This window comes from Lampris incognitus, chromosome 5 (assembly GCF_029633865.1).
Source record: "Lampris incognitus isolate fLamInc1 chromosome 5, fLamInc1.hap2, whole genome shotgun sequence".
NCBI classification, from domain to species: domain Eukaryota; kingdom Metazoa; phylum Chordata; class Actinopteri; order Lampriformes; family Lampridae; genus Lampris; species Lampris incognitus.
In genome coordinates this window covers 14,662,432-14,683,662 of record NC_079215.1, presented here as the reverse complement: position 1 = coordinate 14,683,662, position 21,231 = coordinate 14,662,432, and the positions used below count along the sequence as shown (strand labels likewise).

Sequence of the window (21,231 nt, the reverse complement as noted above, 5' to 3'; positions counted from 1 at the left end):
GTGGGGACTTTGATTTGAGACGTAGGGCGAGTTATGAACTGGCCAAACAATGGTACACTAAAAGTGCTCCTCCTCCTGACTGCTCTGCAGGAGTCTTTTACCAGAAGGTAGTCGCTCAAAAAGCAGATTACAGTAAATGGGATAGAGCATTCCCTTCTCATATATAGACTCCAAATTAAACAACCTCGAAGTGGAGATAATGGACGGATTTGTACACTTGCTTGGCATCACAGCTGCGAGCTTAGACACAAATACAAAAATATAACATTAGACCCTAATGCTTCCACAAACCCCAACAAAGAAACACCCTAACAGTTCTATGCATGAAAGTATCGGAGGCAAGTTAATCTCTCATTACAAGAAGAAGAAAGCCACTTTATTTTGTCATTGTATTCTTAGAACGAAGTTGTCTTCTGCATTTAACCCTTCCAATTGTTTAGGAGCAGTGGGCAGCTGCAGCGCCCGGGGACCAACTCCAGTTCTTCTTTCCATTGCCTTGCTCAGGGGCACAGACAGGAGTATAACTCTAACATGCATGTCTTTTTGATGGTGGGAGGAAACCAGAGCACCTGGAGGAAACCCACACAGACACAGGCAGAACATGCAAACTCCACACAGAAAGGACCTGGGACGGCCTGGGGTTCGAACCCAGGACCTTCTTGCTGTGAGGCAACGGTGTTAACCACTGGGTCACCATACCACCCCGTATAGTATAGAGAGTATACTATATATAGTATAGTATAGACAGATGTGTATAGTTAGCATGGGCCTCTGCAAAAACCAAGTAGCTACGGTGAAAAGACTAAAAATCTCTTTGAAACTAGCAACAAGTATATTGGTCGATATATTTTCCATGCCCTCAAGTGTTCAGCTGTGAGAAAAGTGTACTGAAAAGTAGTAACGATGTTCCTGACTGTTGCTGATGAAGTCAAAAGATATTTGTTAGTGAATACGAAACCCAAAAATCAAGTTCAAGGACCAATATTAAAAGCTTATCAAGCAGATGTTAATTTTGATTGAACAGATTGCTTTCAGAGGAACATCCTCTCAGCCTCCATACTGGACGTACCGTCGTCGCTGTCTTCCAGGATGGTGACCTTGGCACTTGGGAAGCTGACGCCCACCTGTCCCCCCATAGGCATGCTGAGGCTGACGTTGAAGCTCTCCTCCCCCTCGTACAGAGAGTCGTCTATGATGATGATGCGACAGGGCTTCTCACGCTCGTCCTTGTCAAAGCGCAGCAGGCTGGTGTGGTCCTCGGGTCGTGTGATGTAATCAGAGTAGGACAGCACGGTACTGGGTATGGTGCCGGTGGCTGTGGCTGAGGGGACATGGGAGTCGGATGGAAGCTAATAATTATGTACTGTAGGATAACAGGTATCATTTCAGCAAACGCCAGATTACTTATCCCTCTCGTAACAAATAGGAATTTTATATTTAACACTGACGTGTTAAAGTATGATTTAGTAATAAGATTTTGTAATAAATTTACAAAAAGACTTTCTGGGCTGCCAGGTTGGGAGCCCATGGTTTATCAATACGAGAGTCTCTGTAGACATTCTCTCAAAAACCGCGTGACCGGCAAAGACTGTCCACACGTCTTGAAAATGTGCAATGCATAGGCAAGCTAATTTTTGTGCAGTAGTAATGGTAACCACAGTTACAGTAGTTAAGCCCAGAATTAACGTTTGGTAGTGGTTAGTGAGACAGCCATACAATTTGTACAGCCTACATACAGTTTGGCTGACTTCGTCTTATCACATGGTTTCTGAGAGAATGTCTATGGGGACTCTCCCCATGTGGGCGCCCAACCTAGAAACCCAAAATGTATTTATTGCTGTATTATACCCAAGGCTCAGCGTTCTCAGATTTTATTTTTCAAAGCCATCCAGCATGCCGAATTTCGCCACAAGAGGGCACTGTTACATAACCTCACATGAACAGGAACAACTTTTGGGTCTGTGGAAACATAAAATCCGGGTGAAAATCAGTTTAAACCGATCTGCTCCTTTTAAAAAATTGGGTATTTTTCGCTGAAAATCGGTAAAAACCGAAAATGCTGAGCCTTGATTATACTATCGTATTACTGATTTATAATGTATCAATAAATGCTTTATTAACCATTAATGAAATAATTAGTTGCTACTTATACGCTCTCTATAAAGTATGCCTTACTGTAAAGTACTACTGCTTTCACAGTATACACCCATAAAATCGGATTTTGGTGTTAACGGTAAGTTATTTACTGCTGTCTTTTCAATGACACAGAAATGGAACTACAGACACATTTGCCTCACCTTGCTGAGTGTAGCAGACAACCATGAGCTCCTGGCTGGCATCTCCAGACCGACGGACTGGGACCAGTAACTCTCCGATATCCTCCTCAATCTTGTACTCAGCCTGAGGGATGAACACTGTCGACTCTGTTTTGGAAGAGAAATATAGGGGATGAGCCATGACTAAGCTACAAAAATACGTTTTCTTTGGTTGATGTGATTATCAGTTTAGTTTTAATGCTCACTCATTCATTTATTTATTAACTGAACGGCAAGCTTCCAGCTGTTCAGAGCGAATCATGACACAGAGCTCTCCGGCAAAATGAAAGATGGAGCTATCTGTTTTGATATTAACAGTGGCTGCTGTAAAGATGTCAAGTGAGTCTCCAGCACTGTTCTCCTGTTCTGGAAACTTTTTCCCATCAACTGTTAACCCTTCTACTCTCCCCGGGAGTTTGCTTCATTCATTCTGGCCAGTGTTTACGTTCCACCGCAGGCCGACCCGCAGGAGGCGCACAGCGCATGCTCACCGACCAGACACTCTGTGTGCAGCGGACAAACCCGGACCCTTTCATCATTGTCCTCGGGGACTTTAACAAAGGGACTCTCCGCCATGAACTACCTGAATACCCTCAGCTGATAAAAAGCCCGACCAGGGAGCAGAACACTTAGAAAAGAAAGCCACTTTATTTTGTCATTGTATGGTTACAATGAAATCTGTTTTCTGCATTCAACCCATCCTATTGTATAGGATCAGCGGGCAGCTTTGGTGCAGCACCCGGGGACCTTTTGCCTTGGTCAGGGGCACAGGCAGGAGGAGCATTAACCCTAACATGCATGTCTTTTTGATGGTGGGAGGAAACCGGCGCATCCGGAGGAAACCCACGCAGACATGGGGACAACATGCAAACTCCACACAGAAAAGACCTGGGACAGCCTGGGATTCGAACCCAAGACCTTCTTGCTGTGAAGCAACAGTGCGAACTACTGGGCCACCCGTGCTGCCCACTTTAGATCACTGCTACACTACAATCAACAGTGCCTATCACACAGTCCCCTGCGCTGCACTGGGACACTGACCATGTCATGGTCCACCTGATTCCTGCCCACAGGCAGAAATTAAAACTCTATAAACCTGTTGTGAGGACATCTAAGAAGTGGACCAGTGAAGCTATGGAGGATCTTCACGCGTGCATGGACTGCGCTGAGTGGAGTGTTTTCAGTTCTGCCACCGACAGTCTGGAAGAGTACACTGATGCTGTGACGTCTTACATCAGTTTCTGTGAGGACAGCTGTGTACCATCACACACCAGGATTAGTTACAACAATGACAAACCCTGGTTCACAGCTAAACTCAAAGCTAAGGCTGGAAAAGGAGGAGGCGTTTAGTAGTGGGGACCTGGTCTGGTTTAAAGAGTCTAAATACAGGTTTACTGATCAGCTGGCCCATAACAACCTGGAGCTGAACACACTCAAAATAGTGGAGATGACAGTGAACTTCAGGAGAAGTCCCCCCCGTACTCAACAGCACGGTGTCTACTGTGAAAACCTACAGATTTCTGGGGTCCACAATCTCCCAGGACCCAAGGTGGGCATCCAACATAGACACAATCATCAAAAAGGCCCAGCAGAGGATGCACTTTCTCTGCCAGCTCAACAAATTCAACCTGCCTCAGGAACCGTTGATTCATTTCTACACTGCAATAACCCAGTCTGTCCTCTGCACATCCATCACTGTCTGGTTTGCTTTGGCCACCAAACAGGACAGGGGCAGACTACAATGGACACTTAGGTCTGCAGAGAAAATCATTGGTGCCAACCTGCCCTCCATTCAGGACTTATACACCTCCAGAGTCAGGAAACGGGCAGGCAGTATCACTGCAGACTCATCCCACCCTGGTCACAACCTGTTTCAACTTCTCCCCTCTGGCAGGTGCTACAGAGCACCCCTTGTCTACAAGACCGGTCTCTTGAGAGAGCCCCAGCCAGCTCACACCAAGGTCCGTGACTGGCCAGCTGGTGGTCAGTTTGGGGAGCTTCTCAACTCCAAAAACGGAGCAAATTTTCGATTCGCCATCAATTTTCGTGTAACTGCCAATATTCAAAATCTACACAGTTGGTTTCTCACCTCAAAAATTCTCAGACAGGAATTTAATGATGAAATAGCATATGAAAATTGTAAAAGAAAATCAAAATCTACACAGTTGATTTCTCCCCTCAACTTGGGAGACCTATACAGACGTATACAGTGATGTAATGATGTGGCTCTCTAGCCAGCTCTAGACCGTGGAAAAGCGAACCAGTTCTTAGAACATTCACAAGTTGAACCAACTGCCAACCGACACTAGCACCAGCTCAGAGCTAGAACTAGTTTTGTGTTGGTAGAAAGGGGGTGTCAGAGATTTCACCAGCAGTTTTCAGAAAGCAATTGGCCTCTGTCTGAAGGGGTCTCAGACAGATCACCAAGTACAAACCAAAAGCCCCCACCTCCACTAATGACTTGTGCCTGGCCAATGATCTGAATGAGTACTATTGTCAATTTGAAAGACAATGGGGCAGTCCTGACAACATCCCCTGTAACTCCACCAACCAGCTCCAGACCACCAGCTCTTCCTCCCCCGCCTCAGCAGGGGCCCAGGCCTCTCCACAGCTGCCCACCTTAGAGGCCCCCTCCTCCCCTACCACAATGATGACACTCTCCATTCTGGAGAGGGGCGTTAATAGGCTGTATAAGAGACAGAACCCCCGCAAAGCAGCTGGACCAGACTCTGTCTCTACTTTCACTCTGAAGCACTGTGCCGATCAGCTGTCTCGGGTGTTCACAGACATTTTTAACACCTCACTGGAGACATGCCATGTACCAGCCTGCTTCAAGACCATTACCATCATCCCCATCCCCCCAAAAAAACCAAGAACCACAGCACTCAATGATTACAGACCCGTCGCCCTGACCTCTGTGGTAATGAAGTCTTCTGAGGGCCTTGTACTGTCCCATCTTAAAACCATTACCGACCCACTCCAAAACCCCCTGCAGTTCACCTACAGAGCCAACAGGTCTGTGGACGATGCAGTAAACTTGGCGCTCCACTTCATCCTCCAGCACCTGGACTCTGAAGGAACCTACACCAGGATTCTGTTTGTGGATTTCAGCTCTGTCTTCATTATCATCAACCCGGATCTGCTGCAGGACAAGGTCTCCCAGCTGCACGTGCCTGACTCCACTTACAGTGAATCACCGATTTCCCCTCTGACAGGAAGCAACACGTGAAGCTGGGGGAACACATCTCTGAATTCCAGACCATCAGCACCGGTTCCCCTCAAGGCTTTGTCCTTTCCCCTATACTCTTCTCCCTGTATACAAACAGCTGCACCACCAGTCACCTGTCAGTCAAGCTCCTGAAGTTTGCTGATGACTCCACCATTATCAGGCTCATCTCGGGTGGAGATGAGTCCGCCTACAGGTGGGAGATTGACCATCTGGTGTCCTGGTGTGGCCAAAACAACTGACGCTCAATGCTCTAAAGACAGTGGAGATGGTTGTGGACTTCAGGAGGAACCCAGCCCCACCTACCCCCATCACCCTGTGTGGCTCCCCAGACACCCACTGATACTCACACTGACCCCAACCCACCCCCACCTCCTTTGACCTTCTCTCCACACCACGACACCTACACACATGCACACAACACTCACATGCACAAACACAGTACAATATAACTATCTGCCCTACTGTGCCTTCTGTGCATGGACACTTTGCATAAAGCCTGAACTACCTTGTAAATAACTTATTCTTTAAATAACTTCTTATTCTGTAAATAACTTATTTAAAATTCTCATTTAACATTTTGTAAATAGAGTACTTGCCATATTCCCAGTGTTTCCCATTTTTGCACTTTATCTTCATTTCATTTCATCCTTCATATATATATATATATACACTACCGTTCAAAAGTTTGGGATCACCCAAACAATTTCGTGTTTTCCATGAAAAGTCACACTTATTCACCACCATATGTTGTGAAATGAATAGAAAATAGAGTCAAGACATTGACAAGGTTAGAAATAATGATTTGTATTTGAAATAAGATTTTTTTTACATCAAACTTTGCTTTCGTCAAAGAATCCTCCATTTGCAGCAATTACAGCATTGCAGACCTTTGGCATTCTAGCTGTTAATTTGTTGAGGTAATCTGGAGAAATTGCACCCCACGCTTCCAGAAGCAGCTCCCACAAGTTGGATTGGTTGGATGGGCACTTCTTTGAGCAGATTGAGTTTCTGGAGCATCACATTTGTGGGGTCAATTAAACGCTCAAAATGGCCAGAAAAAGAGAACTTTCATCTGAAACTCGACAGTCTATTCTTGTTCTTAGAAATGAAGGCTATTCCATGCGAGAAATTGCTAAGAAATTGAAGATTTCCTACACCGGTGTGTACTACTCCCTTCAGAGGACAGCACAAACAGGCTCTAACAGGTACTATTTAATGAAGATGCCAGTTGGGGACCTGTGAGGCGTCTGTTTCTCAAACTAGAGACTCTAATGTACTTATCTTCTTGCTCAGTTGTGCAACGCGGCCTCCCACTTCTTTTTCTACTCTGGTTAGAGCCTGTTTGTGCTGTCCTCTGAAGGGAGTAGTACACACCGGTGTAGGAAATCTTCAATTTCTTAGCAATTTCTCGCATGGAATAGCCTTCATTTCTAAGAACAAGAATAGACTGTCGAGTTTCAGATGAAAGTTCTCTTTTTCTGGCCATTTTGAGCGTTTAATTGACCCCACAAATGTGATGCTCCAGAAACTCAATCTGCTCAAAGAAGTGCCCATCCAACCAATCCAACTTGTGGGAGCTGCTTCTGGAAGCGTGGGGTGCAATTTCTCCAGATTACCTCAACAAATTAACAGCTAGAATGCCAAAGGTCTGCAATGCTGTAATTGCTGCAAATGGAGGATTCTTTGACGAAAGCAAAGTTTGATGTAAAAAAAATCTTATTTCAAATACAAATCATTATTTCTAACCTTGTCAATGTCTTGACTCTATTTTCTATTCATTTCACAACATATGGTGGTGAATAAGTGTGACTTTTCATGGAAAACACAAAATTGTTCGGGTGATCCCAAACTTTTGAACGGTAGTGTATATATAATTGTCCTTTTAACTTTCATCTTTACTATTTACTGTTATTTTTCCCCTCTTGAACCAACACACCAAGACAAATTCCTTTTATGTTCTTGAACTCCCTTGCACTAAATCTGAGTATGATTCTGATTTAACCCTCTGAATAAGGAAGACATATTTTATAGCTAAGTCTAGATAACTCGAATTCCTACCATCACCAGGGTCCACAATTTCGACTGTTGCAGCTTCGGGATACTCCAGCACAGCCATGACGGGATCTGACAGCTGTATCTCAAAGGTTTCAGATGTCTCAAACTCCTGGTCTGTGAAGATCTTCACCTTCCAGGTTGCTGTGGTTTGCCCGGGGTTGAACTGGACCTGCTTCTGGGCCTTGCCACGGAAGTCTTTGTCCTTCTCTGCTGTGCCATCCTTGGTGCCAATGCCTGAGACGAGGGGACAGCAAAGAAGCAAGTTTTTCATTTCACTTCTTTTTCAGTCCTTCACTTGGTAAGTGGAGTATCACCAAGACCTAAACTAATGCTGCTGAGTTCAGAGTAATTATCCCAGAATTAAACAAATGCATATCATTGAAAGAAATACAACAGACTGAGATGGAGGCGAGGTGGTGCTTTCAGCACAAGTTTAGACTGCTTCAGTGCCATTGATAACTCCATGATCTGGATTTCCATGTTAATTTTTGCTCCATCTGCACCCTTAGTGATTGATAGTAGACATAGGGATTTTTATCATTGCACCATAAGATGCTAGAACTATCTGGAAGCAGACAGACCTACATGTTGATCTTACCTTCTGCTCTTTACCAGTGAGAGTTATATGTGCTCTCAATCAGGCTAACCTTCTCAAAGGAAAGGAGAGGCACCAATCAAGCAAGGAAACAGAGTCGGCGTGCCATTTGGTATGACACAGTATTGTGAGGGTCAGCCATGGGTGTTAAACTAATAACACCTTGTAGCCTAGCAGAAAGCGGCATAGATTATCCGTGAAAAGGGTAGCTTGATATTTTATCGAAGGGCTGGCATTTGAAAAACCAAGGCAATAATACATAAATGCATTCCAAAGGAACAGGCAAATTGACAATTAGTCTTCAACAACATGACAGTTTAATAGCGGCATGTTGTCTGGTCTCACCATCTTTCATATAAATGCCTCAAAGCTAATATTGCTATTCATCTGTAATGCTATTGGGGAAGACAAATACAATCGAGAGCCATCCTGTCCTAATATGTTCAGACAGAGGCTTAGAACTGAAATCAAGTGCAAGTCTTACTGATGAATGAGGTTTCCCCCAGGTAGCCTCTGCGTTTGAGTGTCACCTCGAGGAACTTGGCGTCCTCGTCAACTAAGTAATACTCCTTCTCCAGGGAGATCCAGGCCCAGTTAAGACGGAAAGGCTGGGGCTTTAGTTTGTTTCCACCTGAAAAGAAGAAAAAAATTCAGGTTTTAATTTCAACATTTCCTTTAAAAGACCTTTCGACAGACCTGTGCTATTGAGGACACAATCTATTTTCTTTTTGTAACTCAGGAATCTAAACCGATATCTACTTCATGGTTAAGAATCATGCTGGGGACATTTTTAATATACTGTAGAAGGGTAGCGTAATAACATAATAGCCTAATTCTCTTAAATCCCACTTCACGGGGCAAGTGTTATCTTTTTTCACTTTTCTTTTTCCCCCTGCACAATCTGTCTCTCTTAGCCCCCTCTTTATTGCTTTGTCTTTTTTGACTCCTTAGCTTGAATTCAGGTTCTCAGCTGCAAACAAGATTGATGCAATAGAGACTGAATGGGCCACATGCTGACACGGGTAAATGTAAAATACTACTAAAAATTTTTTTTTAACCTGTGTTAATTTTTCATTATCGTTTTTGTTTACATTCCTGCTTCCAATTAAAATGGGAGGTGGGGTGGGGTGGGGGGGGGTGTCGGGGTGGCATGGAAGTCTATTCTGTTGTCTACCAACACAGGGTTTGCCGGTTCGAATCCCCGTAATACCCCCGGCTTGGTCGGGCATCCCTACAGACACAATTGGCCGTGTCTGTGGGTGGGAAGCCGGATGTGGGTATGTGTCCTGGTCGCTGCACTAGCGCCTCCTCTGGTCGGTCGGGGCGCCTGTTCGGGGGGACTGGGGGGAATAGCATGATCCTCCCATGCACTACATCCTCCTGGTGAAACTCCTCACTGTCAGGTGAAAAGAAGCGGCGGGTGACTCCACATGTATCGGAGGAGGCATGTGGTAGTCTGCAGCCCTCCCCGGATCGGCAGAGGGGGTGGAGCAGCAACCGGGATGGCTTGGAAGAGTTGGGGTAATTGGCCGGATACAATTGGGGAGAAAAGGGGGGGGGGGAGAAAAGGGGGGGGTCACTGAGAGTGAGGCTCCTTTAGCGACCTTGAAAGGGTGAACGCAAGTCAAGATAGAGATGATTTCATTTCTCTAGAACAATAGTCTACTCCTCGGTGGTTGATAAAATCTGAATCATATCTACTACAAATTATCAGCCTTGTCAGCGACGTCTCTAACCATCTCTGCAGAACACTCTCAGTTGCAAGAACTTGGGACACCAAAAAGATTAAGGTTTTCACGCTGTTGGTCATGTTCGCTGTCCAACCGAATCGATCTCATCTGGGGGAGCGGCTGCACTCATGAAACACTTAAAAGTCACCTGCCGCTGATCTTCGGGTACAGGCCCCATCCTGTTCTTAATCCAAAACTATCTCATGACTCGTGTAATCCCTCTAACCCAAGCTTTTGACCCACTCTCTGTTATTCCCTTGACGCTGGCTGCTTCAGCAACACAGCGGCTGAGGATTTTCACCGCGCTTCTCTTCATTTTTTTTTTAAACAAGTGTAACCGAACGTTTAAATGTCTCATCCTTCAGCCTCACAAGCCCGCTGACCTGTGACTTCTGGAGCGAACGGTCAAAGACCAGCGGTTTCGTTGGACAAAGGACGGTAGAGAGGGGTTGTTTCTCCTCGGCTGTGCATGGCTGGTCACACTGACAGAGGCCTTGTTGATCGAAACGTGAAAGAGATGCTCAGCGGATTTAAAGATGCCTAACGACCTGCGTATCGTGACGAACCTCTGTAAAAACAGTTTTGTGTGATTTAATGGACGGTGCGATCACAGATTTCTGGTTTCGTGTAAGGATTGCATATTTGATGTAATACATAACCCCAGCAAGTAAAAGTGGGGTGAAAAGGTGGAGCGGACATCTTACCTGTCAAAGGAAGAAGACAACAAAACAAAAACACAGTACACAGAGGACAATAGCAAGAGCTAACGCTGAGCTCAGTTTTGCCTCGGCGAAGGGGAAAGGGTCTGCAGTCTTTCTGCTGTTTGACCGGAGAGAATGAAAACATCGGGAGGTTGAGGGTTGGTACTCGGAATGGGATGGAGCCACTTCCTCAAACCCACATGTCGACATGGAGGCTGACTCGGGCCCGGCCTCAACCGAAGACAACAAAACCCCACTCAACATTTTGAAGAGGCACACGGACATAATAGAAAGCGTCACGTGGATTTCTCGGCAGGTTGACTGTGTTGGATAATTTCTCCATCAGTGTATCAGGTACCTGAGATGTGTAAAGATCAGCTGGACGCGGTGATCGTTTGCAACGCTGCGGTACCTCATACTTACTATAAGTAACCGCTGTCCATACTGTAAAACTGTGCTGCTGATTCGTATCTCAATCAGAAATGTTACACCACCTACCCTTTGCAAGAGACCCAAACTAAACACACACACACACACACACACACACGCAAAGCACTCGGTACCTTATCTTACCCGAACCCTAACTTAGGCTAAGAGAAATCCAGCCTTAGTTGTCACTGGAGCATAACGCTTCAGTTAACTTTGATCGTGCTCTCAGGTTGCCGACAGTTCAGGCTAAAAATACGAGAAACGCGTATCACGTCCCTTTTTGACGGCCCCAAACTCTGCAAAGGCTGATGGGTGAAATGTTCCTCCTTTTTCAAAGAAGGCTGAATCAGTTCATCTGGATATGTTTACTGACAGATATGTTTCATCAGTCAACTGAGTGACATCTTCAGTCTAAACAGACTGCAGGCATCCCCACCCTCATAAACAATGCAATACACTACAGTACCTAATGACCAAAACCAGCGACCAGTTTCATATGCAAATATGGTGTGACCTTTAACTAGAGTTTCTTTGGCCATGTGTACTATTCACAGAGGATTGGGGAATAGTTGCAATCACAGCATTGTAGGATGGCGACAGATGTACTCTTGGGCCCTCTCCTCGGTTGAGGGATGGTCGTTCCCTCTTAACATAGACGGCCTCTTTGACTCCCCATTCAAACCATCATTCCTCCCTATCAAGGATGTGCACATCCTCATCCCTGAAAGAGCGGCCGCTGGTCTGTAGATGGGTGTAGACTGCGGAGTCCTGGCCTGACATGTAGCCCTCCTGTGTTGTGTGTCATTCTTTTGGCCATCGTCTGTTTAGTTTCCCCAGTGGACAAGTCACTGCAATCCTCTTGGCACTTAGCAACGTTCACTATATTGCTCTGTTTGTGCCACGGGACCCGATCCTTGGGGTCGACCAACTTCCTGGCGCAGCGTTTTTTGGGGTTTGAAAGCAAATCCTCTGTGAAAAGTACACATGGCCATCGAAACTCCAGTTAATGGTCACACCCATATTTGTCTATGAAACTGCTCGCTGGGTTCGGTCATTAGGCAACTGTATTGTTTATAAGGGGTGGGGATACCTGCAGTCAGTTGAGACTGAAGATGTCACTTAGCCGAGTGATGAAAAGTATCTGTCAATAAGCCTTGCATCCAGATGAACTGATTCAACCTTCTCTGATTTCCTTACCTGGATTATTGAGCATGCATCAAAGCGCTCCTCCTTTTTGCCGTAGCATGAATCCTGCAACATGCAAACTATGTTCTGCTGAGAGATCTTGAACATTTTCCCACCTAGTTAACAGTTTCCCATGCGGAGCATCATGGAACTGCAATGTGCATGTCCACTAGAGAAGAACTCCTTGTATTCGGGTGTAAATTCCCAAACCACACATAAGAAGTTATTTTCATGCAGGAGTAAGCGTGTCCTGACAGTCACCTCCCCCTAGATGCTGATATATTGTAGAGAGAGAGAAGCTCAGTGAGTGGCGACCAACTTGGATTATCAAATATACACTACACAGTTATGAAAGCTAATTTTCTTTTGGCATCCTGCAAATTTATCAGCGTTGGATCTGTGTTGTATTACAAAGCAAAAACATGCGAATTGAACCCATTTAAATACTTTAAAGCTGGGGTAGGCAAAATTTTTTTGCCGTCATTGGGCAAAAAAATCCATAATAACCTTTCAGCATATTGTAATTCAAGTAATCAAGGGGCAAGATTTTGGCATCAGAAGCGTTCTTGTTTATCTTTCTATTGTAGTCCGAGTAGTCAACCAGTCACGTTTGAGTAGGCAGCGATTTCTACGGGAACATGCTTTGGTTGCATGCGACTAAACTGTGTGCGGGGAGCAAAAGAGGTAGAACGCAATGGCCGAGATGTCGTCTGGACCTAAAGCCCCTACTAAAAGTATCGATGTTTGTGTATTGTGTGAAGAAACGTTCGACTCGTGTCGACTACTTGTGAAACAATGCGCTCGTAGACGTCGTCTCTCAACTCCATTCTCACATCCATCCATCCATCCATCCATTCTTCCATTATCCGAACTGCTTAGCCTGTTCTCAGGGTCGTGAGGATGATGGAGCCTATCCCAGCAGTCATCTTATCAGCAGGCAGGGTAACACCCTGGACAGGCCACCAGGCCATCACACAGGGCTGACACACACACACACACACACACACACACACACACATTCATACCTAGGGGCAATTTAGTATGGCTGATTCACCTGACCTACATGTCTTTGGCCTGTGGGAGGAAACCGGAGCCCCTGGAGGAAACCCACGCAGACACGGTGAGAACAGGCAAACTCCACACAGTGGACGACCCGGGATGACACCCCCCCCCCCCCAAACAAAGCTGGACTACCCCGTGGCTCGAATCCAGGACTTTCTTGCTGTGAGGTGACCATGCTAACCACTGTACCACTGTGCCGCCCCATTCTCGCATAGCAAATTATTAATCCAACTGTAAATATTGACTGGCACATGGAAGAGGAAGTCTTCATAGGAAATGGAAGCGAGCAGCCAGCAGCTACGGGAGAGGATGGCGGAAATGGCATCGGAGAGCTAAATTGAAAATGGAGACGAGGACACGAGAGGGTTAGAAAAGAAAAAGAAAAGGAAGAAGAATACATCAAAATGACCCAAGCAATTCCAGTCAGTCATTGAGAACAGAGGAGAGGTCTCCTGTTGGGATGACAGCCCTGATGAGAGAAGGCAGGGTTTTCAAGGACCCACAGGTGGATGGACCATTTGCAGGGAGAAAACTTGAAGATGTACAATCGATCAGGATTGGTAGAAATGAAATGTTTATAAATGATTGCATCTCAAAGCGTCAGAGATGAAGCCCTTAGAATTCGTGGATTTAAAAATGATTACTGTGTGACTTGTTTCCCACTCAGGTCAAAAAGCAAGGATGAAGGGGGTGATAAGAGCATGCCACTGCCAGTACAGACTGAGTCATTTCGGGTTGCTGCAGGTGTGTGTGAGGCAAGAGGAATGACTAGATTCCAAGAAGGGGAGAAGGAGGACAGTAATTCCGTGCGCTTGATTTCTGAAGGGGAATTGCCGGAAAGAGTGCACCATGAGTACGTGTTACAGGGTGAAGCCATATGAGAGAGCGCCTCTAACAAGTTTTTGTTGTCAAGAATATGGACATGTTGCTGCAGTTTGTAGGGGAGTCGGAAGACGGGGGAGATGTGGGAAGGGCAACTGCAAAGTGGGGGAGTGTAAAGTTAAAAACACAGTGTCCAAAAAAATTAAGGAAAAGAGAGTGAGTAAGATGAGAGCAGAAATGGGATTGTCATATGCCACAGCTGCTAAGAGAATGGAGAGAAATGACGAGATGGTGGGAGTGCAACAAGAACCGGAGCAGAAGAGGAATGCAGCTGATGAGAATATCTGCACGGACAGGAAATGATTTTTGGCATTTATTGCCATGGTCATAAATTGTGCTGAAATAAAGGGGAAGTCAGAAAGAATCGAGACGGTGTTGGACGCTGCCAGGAGATACCTGAAAATGTTGTGCACATATCCGGAGAAGATCTAGACGTTACACTGCGGGACTCAGACAGGGTCTGGATTATAGAATGGACAAGGTCATGAATGGGCTCACTTTGGGTGTACAATGTAAATAATTAGAACTGTGAAGTTCTTACATTTCAGTAGGTGGCAGTAATATCGGATGCCAACCGCCAATAAAAAAGAGAAGAAGAATATTGGCCGTTGCCCCCAGAGGCTAAATTATCATTAGACGATAACCAATGGGTTCTGAGGTTGTGATTCAAATGGTCTATGAGAAAAATGGCCCTCTGCACCTCCTCTTCGCTCTGTATTCAGGCTTTAGAAAATCTAGCCAGTGATGGGAGACTTTAGCCAATCACCGGTCATTTCAGAGAGAGGGGGTTCCTATTGGCTGTTCTACAAATGCAGATGCGCGTGTATGTGATCAGTTCACTTGTGGACTAGTTCTCCCTTCTCCACCAGCGCCCCACACCAGTGTTTTATTTTCAAAAAAAAATCAGCAAGACCAACTCAAAGTGGCTGCTTGACATGAACAATATCACTGTAACTAAGAGATTCACTGAAAAAATTTTTTTTTACATGACTAGATTATCAGTTATGATACAAGTTTCACAAGTCTCCCTCTGACATTTCCTGGTTGTATAAATCTGAATTACATGGATGCCAGAGAAACCTAAAGCTGGCAGGGGAAGAACTAACTTCCCATGTAACTTCACAAGTATCAGAGGACGCACACGTGGTCATTTACACCTTCCCAAACCACCGAAAAGGGGTTGTTGCAGTGGTGGGATCGAAGGAGAACTGGAAATCGTCGGACAGGCCACATATGGAAGAAAAAAGCTCTGGCAGACTGAATGGTGGGAGGGGCTTAGTGGAGTGACGCGAGGCAGCAGAGAGAGGTGGAAGGCCTTGCATTGGAGTGTTCAAGTTGCCTACTGCAGCTTTAACAATGATGCGTAATACAAAACCACGTCTTCTACTTTTCAGGAATGTTGTATGCCAATAATAATGATGGAAACACAAATCAGATTAATTTGTTTTTTGTTTTACAAGCATATCATCTTTTACTGTAATAAAGCGTTTCATCTCCTGTCTTGAAGTATGCTAGAAACAAACAGTCTAGAGTTACAGCGACAGACTGGAAAAGGAGCTGATGAAATGTATACCCGTTTTAAGTTTGTAACCCATATGGAGATGTAAATGGAACCATAGTTGTAATCGAACATGTGGGAAATGTTACACGGGGATACCATGTGGCTGGATGGCGATCACACAGCAAAGCAAACAAACGTCCTTTTTTGATGCTATCGCTGGGCGTATTTGAGTCACTGGCTAACGCATCATGAATGGCTTTGTAGCTGTAAATCTAGATAGGTTGTGTCAGGTAGGACTTTTCCTGGGAAAACGATTAGCCGTATCGTGATTTACGTCCAAGAAGGTGGGTAGCTGCGAGGTGAAAGGAACTGAAGTTGTTTTGGGTAACAAGCAAGATTTATCAGAGCAAGCTCGTAACACACCTTAACCGACACACACTACATCCACCGCTAAAACCCAGGCGCAGCCATGTCTTTTTGTGTGGGAGTGAGGAAAGTGCTGATGCAAGACCTCACATTCTTGATCAGTGCATGCATATTAATATGCCAACCAGAAACTGCATGTACATGTACACAACGGCACAAATTAAGCCTTTTTTTTTTTTTACGAACAACTTGAGTTGAATCAACTTCTCTCTTCCATTCCTGCTACCAGGTGGACGGGGAAAAGCAAATTACCAGTGATGGAAATGCGTTGACTCTTCTCCAAGGCCTGACTACTCAAAGGGTTTATGACACTGCCTGGGCAGCAGGTGCCGTTCCTCACACCTTGGCACAGAGGGTGTTTTTTTTTCCCTATAGGTGTATCTACCTCGATACATCCTGCTCATATGTACCTTTCTCATTTATCTTTCCCATGTCTTCTTCTTCCTTCCCATTTGTTTCTATCCCTCCTCCCTCGTTCTCCTTTTAGCCCCACGTACTTCCTCTTACCCCCCCCCCACCTTCAGCCACCCCTCACCCTTTCGTCTCTCTTTCCTTCCTCTCGCAGCACCGCCCCCCTCCCTCCCTACCCCCCCCTTGCCGGAACCTCAGATTACGAGGGGCAGAGTGACAGCTGTACGCCTCCCCTCCCGCCCCCTTCCCAGCCCCTGAAGCCGCCCCCCCTACCCACAGTGTACCCCTTCTCCTCCCTGTGTCGGCTTTTGTTCGCAGAGGGTACGAGCAACTGAGAGGGACAGCAGGCCGCAGTCTGGGTGGGCCAGGTCCGCTGCCATGGCGTGTCCCCCCCACCCGCATCCGCATTGTTCACACCAGTGCAGGAGCGGGGAATCTCCCTCTTCTTTGCCCTCCATTGTACACGACTGTCAAATATTGTCCCCTGACGTGACGGGAATCTCTCCTTTACACCTTCTTAAGCAATATTTGTACTGGTGCTTCTGATGTAGAGATTTTTTTTTAAAACTTGGCTTGAATTCACACTGTTGAAAAAAAAACATCTTCCTCTTCAAAATGACTTATCACAGCTTGAAGAATGGTGAGGTCTTTATGAACAGGAAGAGAAGTTACAGAAATAGAGGTGGAGATGGTCGTTTGGATGCCAGTCCAATGCTGGAGTAGATTTACAGTCTAATTTATTACAATCTTTATGACAAACATTTAGACTGGATATTAATCCCAGTGCATACTGTAGCTGCCCAGCTAGGCTCAGATGTCCCAAGCTTATCAAACTGGCAATAGCAATAATTTCTCCATAGATGAGAAGGTTTTATAGGCCGCGTGTCTTTCTAAATGTTCTCCCTTTCACCCCCTTAATAAATTAGTCCCGCGGTGAATCAAGCTAATTGCTACAGGGACATGGCTGTCTTTTTGTGTTTTGGGACTCAGTGTTAGCTAGCAGAGTTGCTAACTCTGATTGCTAACTCTAACGTTAGACAGCTAACGTAAGCTAGCTGTCTGTTTACAGGGCATTTATTCAACACGGAGATAAGCATCACGCACCAATCACAGTAATTTATGCATCTCCATGGAAACACCCACATGAAAGAACCAGTTTTCTAATACTCAACTGTCTTCTGGAGTCAATGTCGTCCGCTTGGTTTAACTGTGACTATGCCAGAAAGACTTACGTTCGCCTGTTGTTCTCTGTTGCTGTCGCGGTGTTTTGGCGTGAGATTTGCCTCGGTGTCGCGATAGCTTGAGACCGCGCCTGCAAGCGTGAGACTCACGCACGATGCGTGAGAGTTGGCAAACCCGCGCTGAAGTCAGAGAATGCTGGCCTTTTATCATCAAGAAACAGGACGTAACAACAACATCGCCCATAAAAGTGTTTTAAATGCAGTTTATGATGAGAGAGAAGACTCCACAAGGACGTGCAGAATGCCTTGCACAGAAATAATGGGCATCGTAACGTAAGATTCAGTGTCAGCAGTCAAACCTCAAAACAAAGACGCCGGTACTGCGTCAGGAAATGTGGCCCGTGCTTGTCTTTTCATAGCACATTCCCCATCAGCCCTTAATGACATTGGCAGTGCCGCACCATACATAGATGCACAAGGATGGCGGGTATGAAAGAAGATATCATGCGAAAGGGACATCAGTATGGGGCTCTGACTTCATGATGCAAGGAGGGAGCAACCTCCTGTGCTAAGAATATTCTGACATAGTGACAAGAATTAAGACCGCCATTATTACATTTCCTCATCAATCATTGCCATGGTATAAATACTGGGCATGTTCCGTTCAGCTATGCCCGGTGTTTGAGAATCAAGAGCACGAGTATTCATACATGATCCTTCAGAAAGAGGACATATAAAAAAGCAGTTTTGTAGCTAGACCTTCACTCTTAAAATCTAAAAAGTTATTTCTCCAATTTCTATACTTATTCCTTTTTTTCCTCCAAAATTTGATTGACATGTTGAGCCCCCCCCCCTTCTTCAAATGTCGACAGCTTCACTTAGCTTCCTCTGTGCATTCCAAAGAATTCATGTCAAGAATACCGGATGAGGACTTATTAATAACCGGAATCATGGCTGGAATCAAGACACTGGTACCATGTGCTGTAAATCTGTGTGTGTGGGCGTGAGAGAGACAGAGAGAGAGAGAGAGAGAGAGAGAGAGAGAGAGAGAGAGAGAGAGAGAGAGAGAGAGAGAGAGAGAGAGAGAGAGAGAGAGAGAGAGCACACAGGGGTCAGGTGTGCGTGTGTGCAGGGGAATAGCCGCTAAAGCACAGTGACAGGATCCCTACAGGATGTTGCATCTTACAAAGTGACACTTGCATGCCCTTTGACCCCTCTGTGTGTTGGTCCAGACACTTACATCGCTTTGGAGCAATCTAATAACCTAGCAAATGTGGTCATGGGAATCTCTTGTCAGTCACTGCACTCTGCACTGTGGAGCAGCGAGGGCCGAATGCGGCAAATACGGATAAGAACGTCATCCTGAGCAATACATCACAGCAGCACAACATAAAGTCACAGCATTTTCACTTCCCGCATGGTGTTAAAACATGCAGGAAGTGCGCGCTAGCGCGAAAGAAAACCAGTACAACGGTGAAGGTGAGAAAGTAACTCAATAACCGTATGACTGGGGGCTGCAACTGGCTTCGCTATGTGAGAGCGGATAAGAATAACCACTGTAACGATACGTCACAACGCCCCCGCCCCACCCACACCACCACCCAACCAGCGTTTAAAACCATCAGAAATCAAGGCTGAGGAAGGGGAAATAGGAACAAAAAAAAAAGACAGAACGAGATGAGAGAGGTGCCATATTGGAAGGATGGAGGGAAACAATGAATGGGGGGGACAAAAGAAAGAAGAGTGATCGAGAAGAGGGGAAAAGACGGACGTGGACATGTCCTAGAGGGAGAGGAATAGAAGCAGATGAGGAGGCCTTAAAGGAGCAAAGGGACTGAGGGAATGTGTGTGTGTGTGTGGGGGGGGGGGGTCGGAGGGGTTATTCAGAGGCCTCAGCTTCTTCTAGTCACAGGGGGCCCCTGCAGTGGCACCATACAACAGTAAATCGTCTGGTGACTGTTGACATGGGTGACGGGGAGGTTCCAGAAACACAGTTCGGAAACTGGAATGCTGCCTGTCTGTGACCCAAATGAAAAATGCAGTCAGGGTGCAGAGCCACTGGGCAAAGGGGGGGGGGGTACGCTGACTGCAGAAAAGTCAGCTTTACCATGAATTGGTTTGCGTGCACATGCAAGCAAACACATATGCTAATGCACATGCACACGCACACACACAAATTTACACATCTGATTTATATCTAGTTCTTAAAAATGTTTTGAAATATGCTTACGCCATTGAATAAATTACTAAAACCTTTCCCCATCCAGGTCTACCTTAATCCATAGATGTCCGTTAGTGTGACTGTAATCAAAATGATGTGTCGTTGTCCAGCTAATTTGTGACTTGTATTCCCTCACATTAGCATCGCTAGTAGTGATCCACCCTGCAGGTGGACACACACATGTGTACTGCCAATTCCCGGTTTCTGTTTGGATTAAAGTATCTGCTACATGGGAAGTTAAAATGTGAAGACCATTTTTTCCCAGTGTCACTTTACTCTGTGGAGCCACCCTTGTGCCTTGTGACTGTGCACTAGGACGGGCAGCGCTGCACTGGGTGTATATGGGGTATCGGCCAATCTTAGATAAGGTTGGATTTCTTGGATTTCTGCAGCGCTGGGAGCGGGGGGTGACGGGAAGCTTTGAAAGGGGATCCCCATGGAGCCTTCTGTTGCACACGTGCACACACACACGCACGCGCGCACACACACACACACACACACACCTGTCTGCTCGGGCTCCCACTTCACTTCCAGGGCCTGCTCCGTCTGAGGCCCTGGAGTCTGGAGTCTCCGGGAAGTGCATTCCACTCCCGGCTCTGGATGATCACATAACACTCAATCCACGTAAGTCCAGGACTCCCCTCCCCCCCCCATCAGAGTCGGAAAAGTATATCGTTGCTGCCGGAGAGGTACAGAGAGCAATTCAGCTCATCTGAATATGGAGGCATTGTTCTCTCTCTCTTTTTTTTTTATCTTCATCGATTTAACGGGGTGGTCCGATTACGATCCCTGATAGCGAGATAGCTTTGCACCTAAGACCGGAGACGGATATACTCAGGGGGCTGCATGAAAACAAGAACTGCCACAGGGCCCTCTGAATATCTGATGGGCCCTCCCCGCCCTCGTCCCTTATCTCGGCCCATTTCAAACAACAAAAAGATCAACGGGACAGAGAGGAAGAGATGCCTGGACAAGTCGGACTCTGAGTGACGGCCTCTCCTCATAGCCCGTGGCACACGAGGCCCGTGCCTGACGGACAAGCGCCTAAGCGAGCCCCACATCCACTCGTATAAGAAGTATTTACGGGCCCCCGTCTCACACGCCGTGAAACGTGGAAAGGAGTTTCCACTCAGTCACTAGCGGGACGGTTGGTTGTTGCTTTCCAGCAGAAATGTCCCCCAGGCGAGAGGGACCGGCCCAAAACGAACCGCACGGTGTGACCCAAAACGTGCGGTTCAGACCCAAACTAGCCCACAAAGTGCGGTTCAGACCCAAACCGAACCGCACTTTGTGGCCCAAGTTTCTCGT

General features: G+C 46.1%; 1 protein-coding gene across 1 annotated transcript in view; it reads right to left on the bottom strand.

The window, feature by feature from the left end:
• Positions 1-21,231, bottom strand: part of frem3 (Fras1 related extracellular matrix 3) — a 54,205-nt gene that overhangs the window by 19,250 nt on the left and 13,724 nt on the right. The window contains 4 exon segments of the mRNA XM_056280622.1: positions 1,070-1,321; positions 2,298-2,423; positions 7,603-7,833; positions 8,679-8,825. Coding sequence (XP_056136597.1) covers positions 1,070-1,321; positions 2,298-2,423; positions 7,603-7,833; positions 8,679-8,825 — 756 coding nt within the window.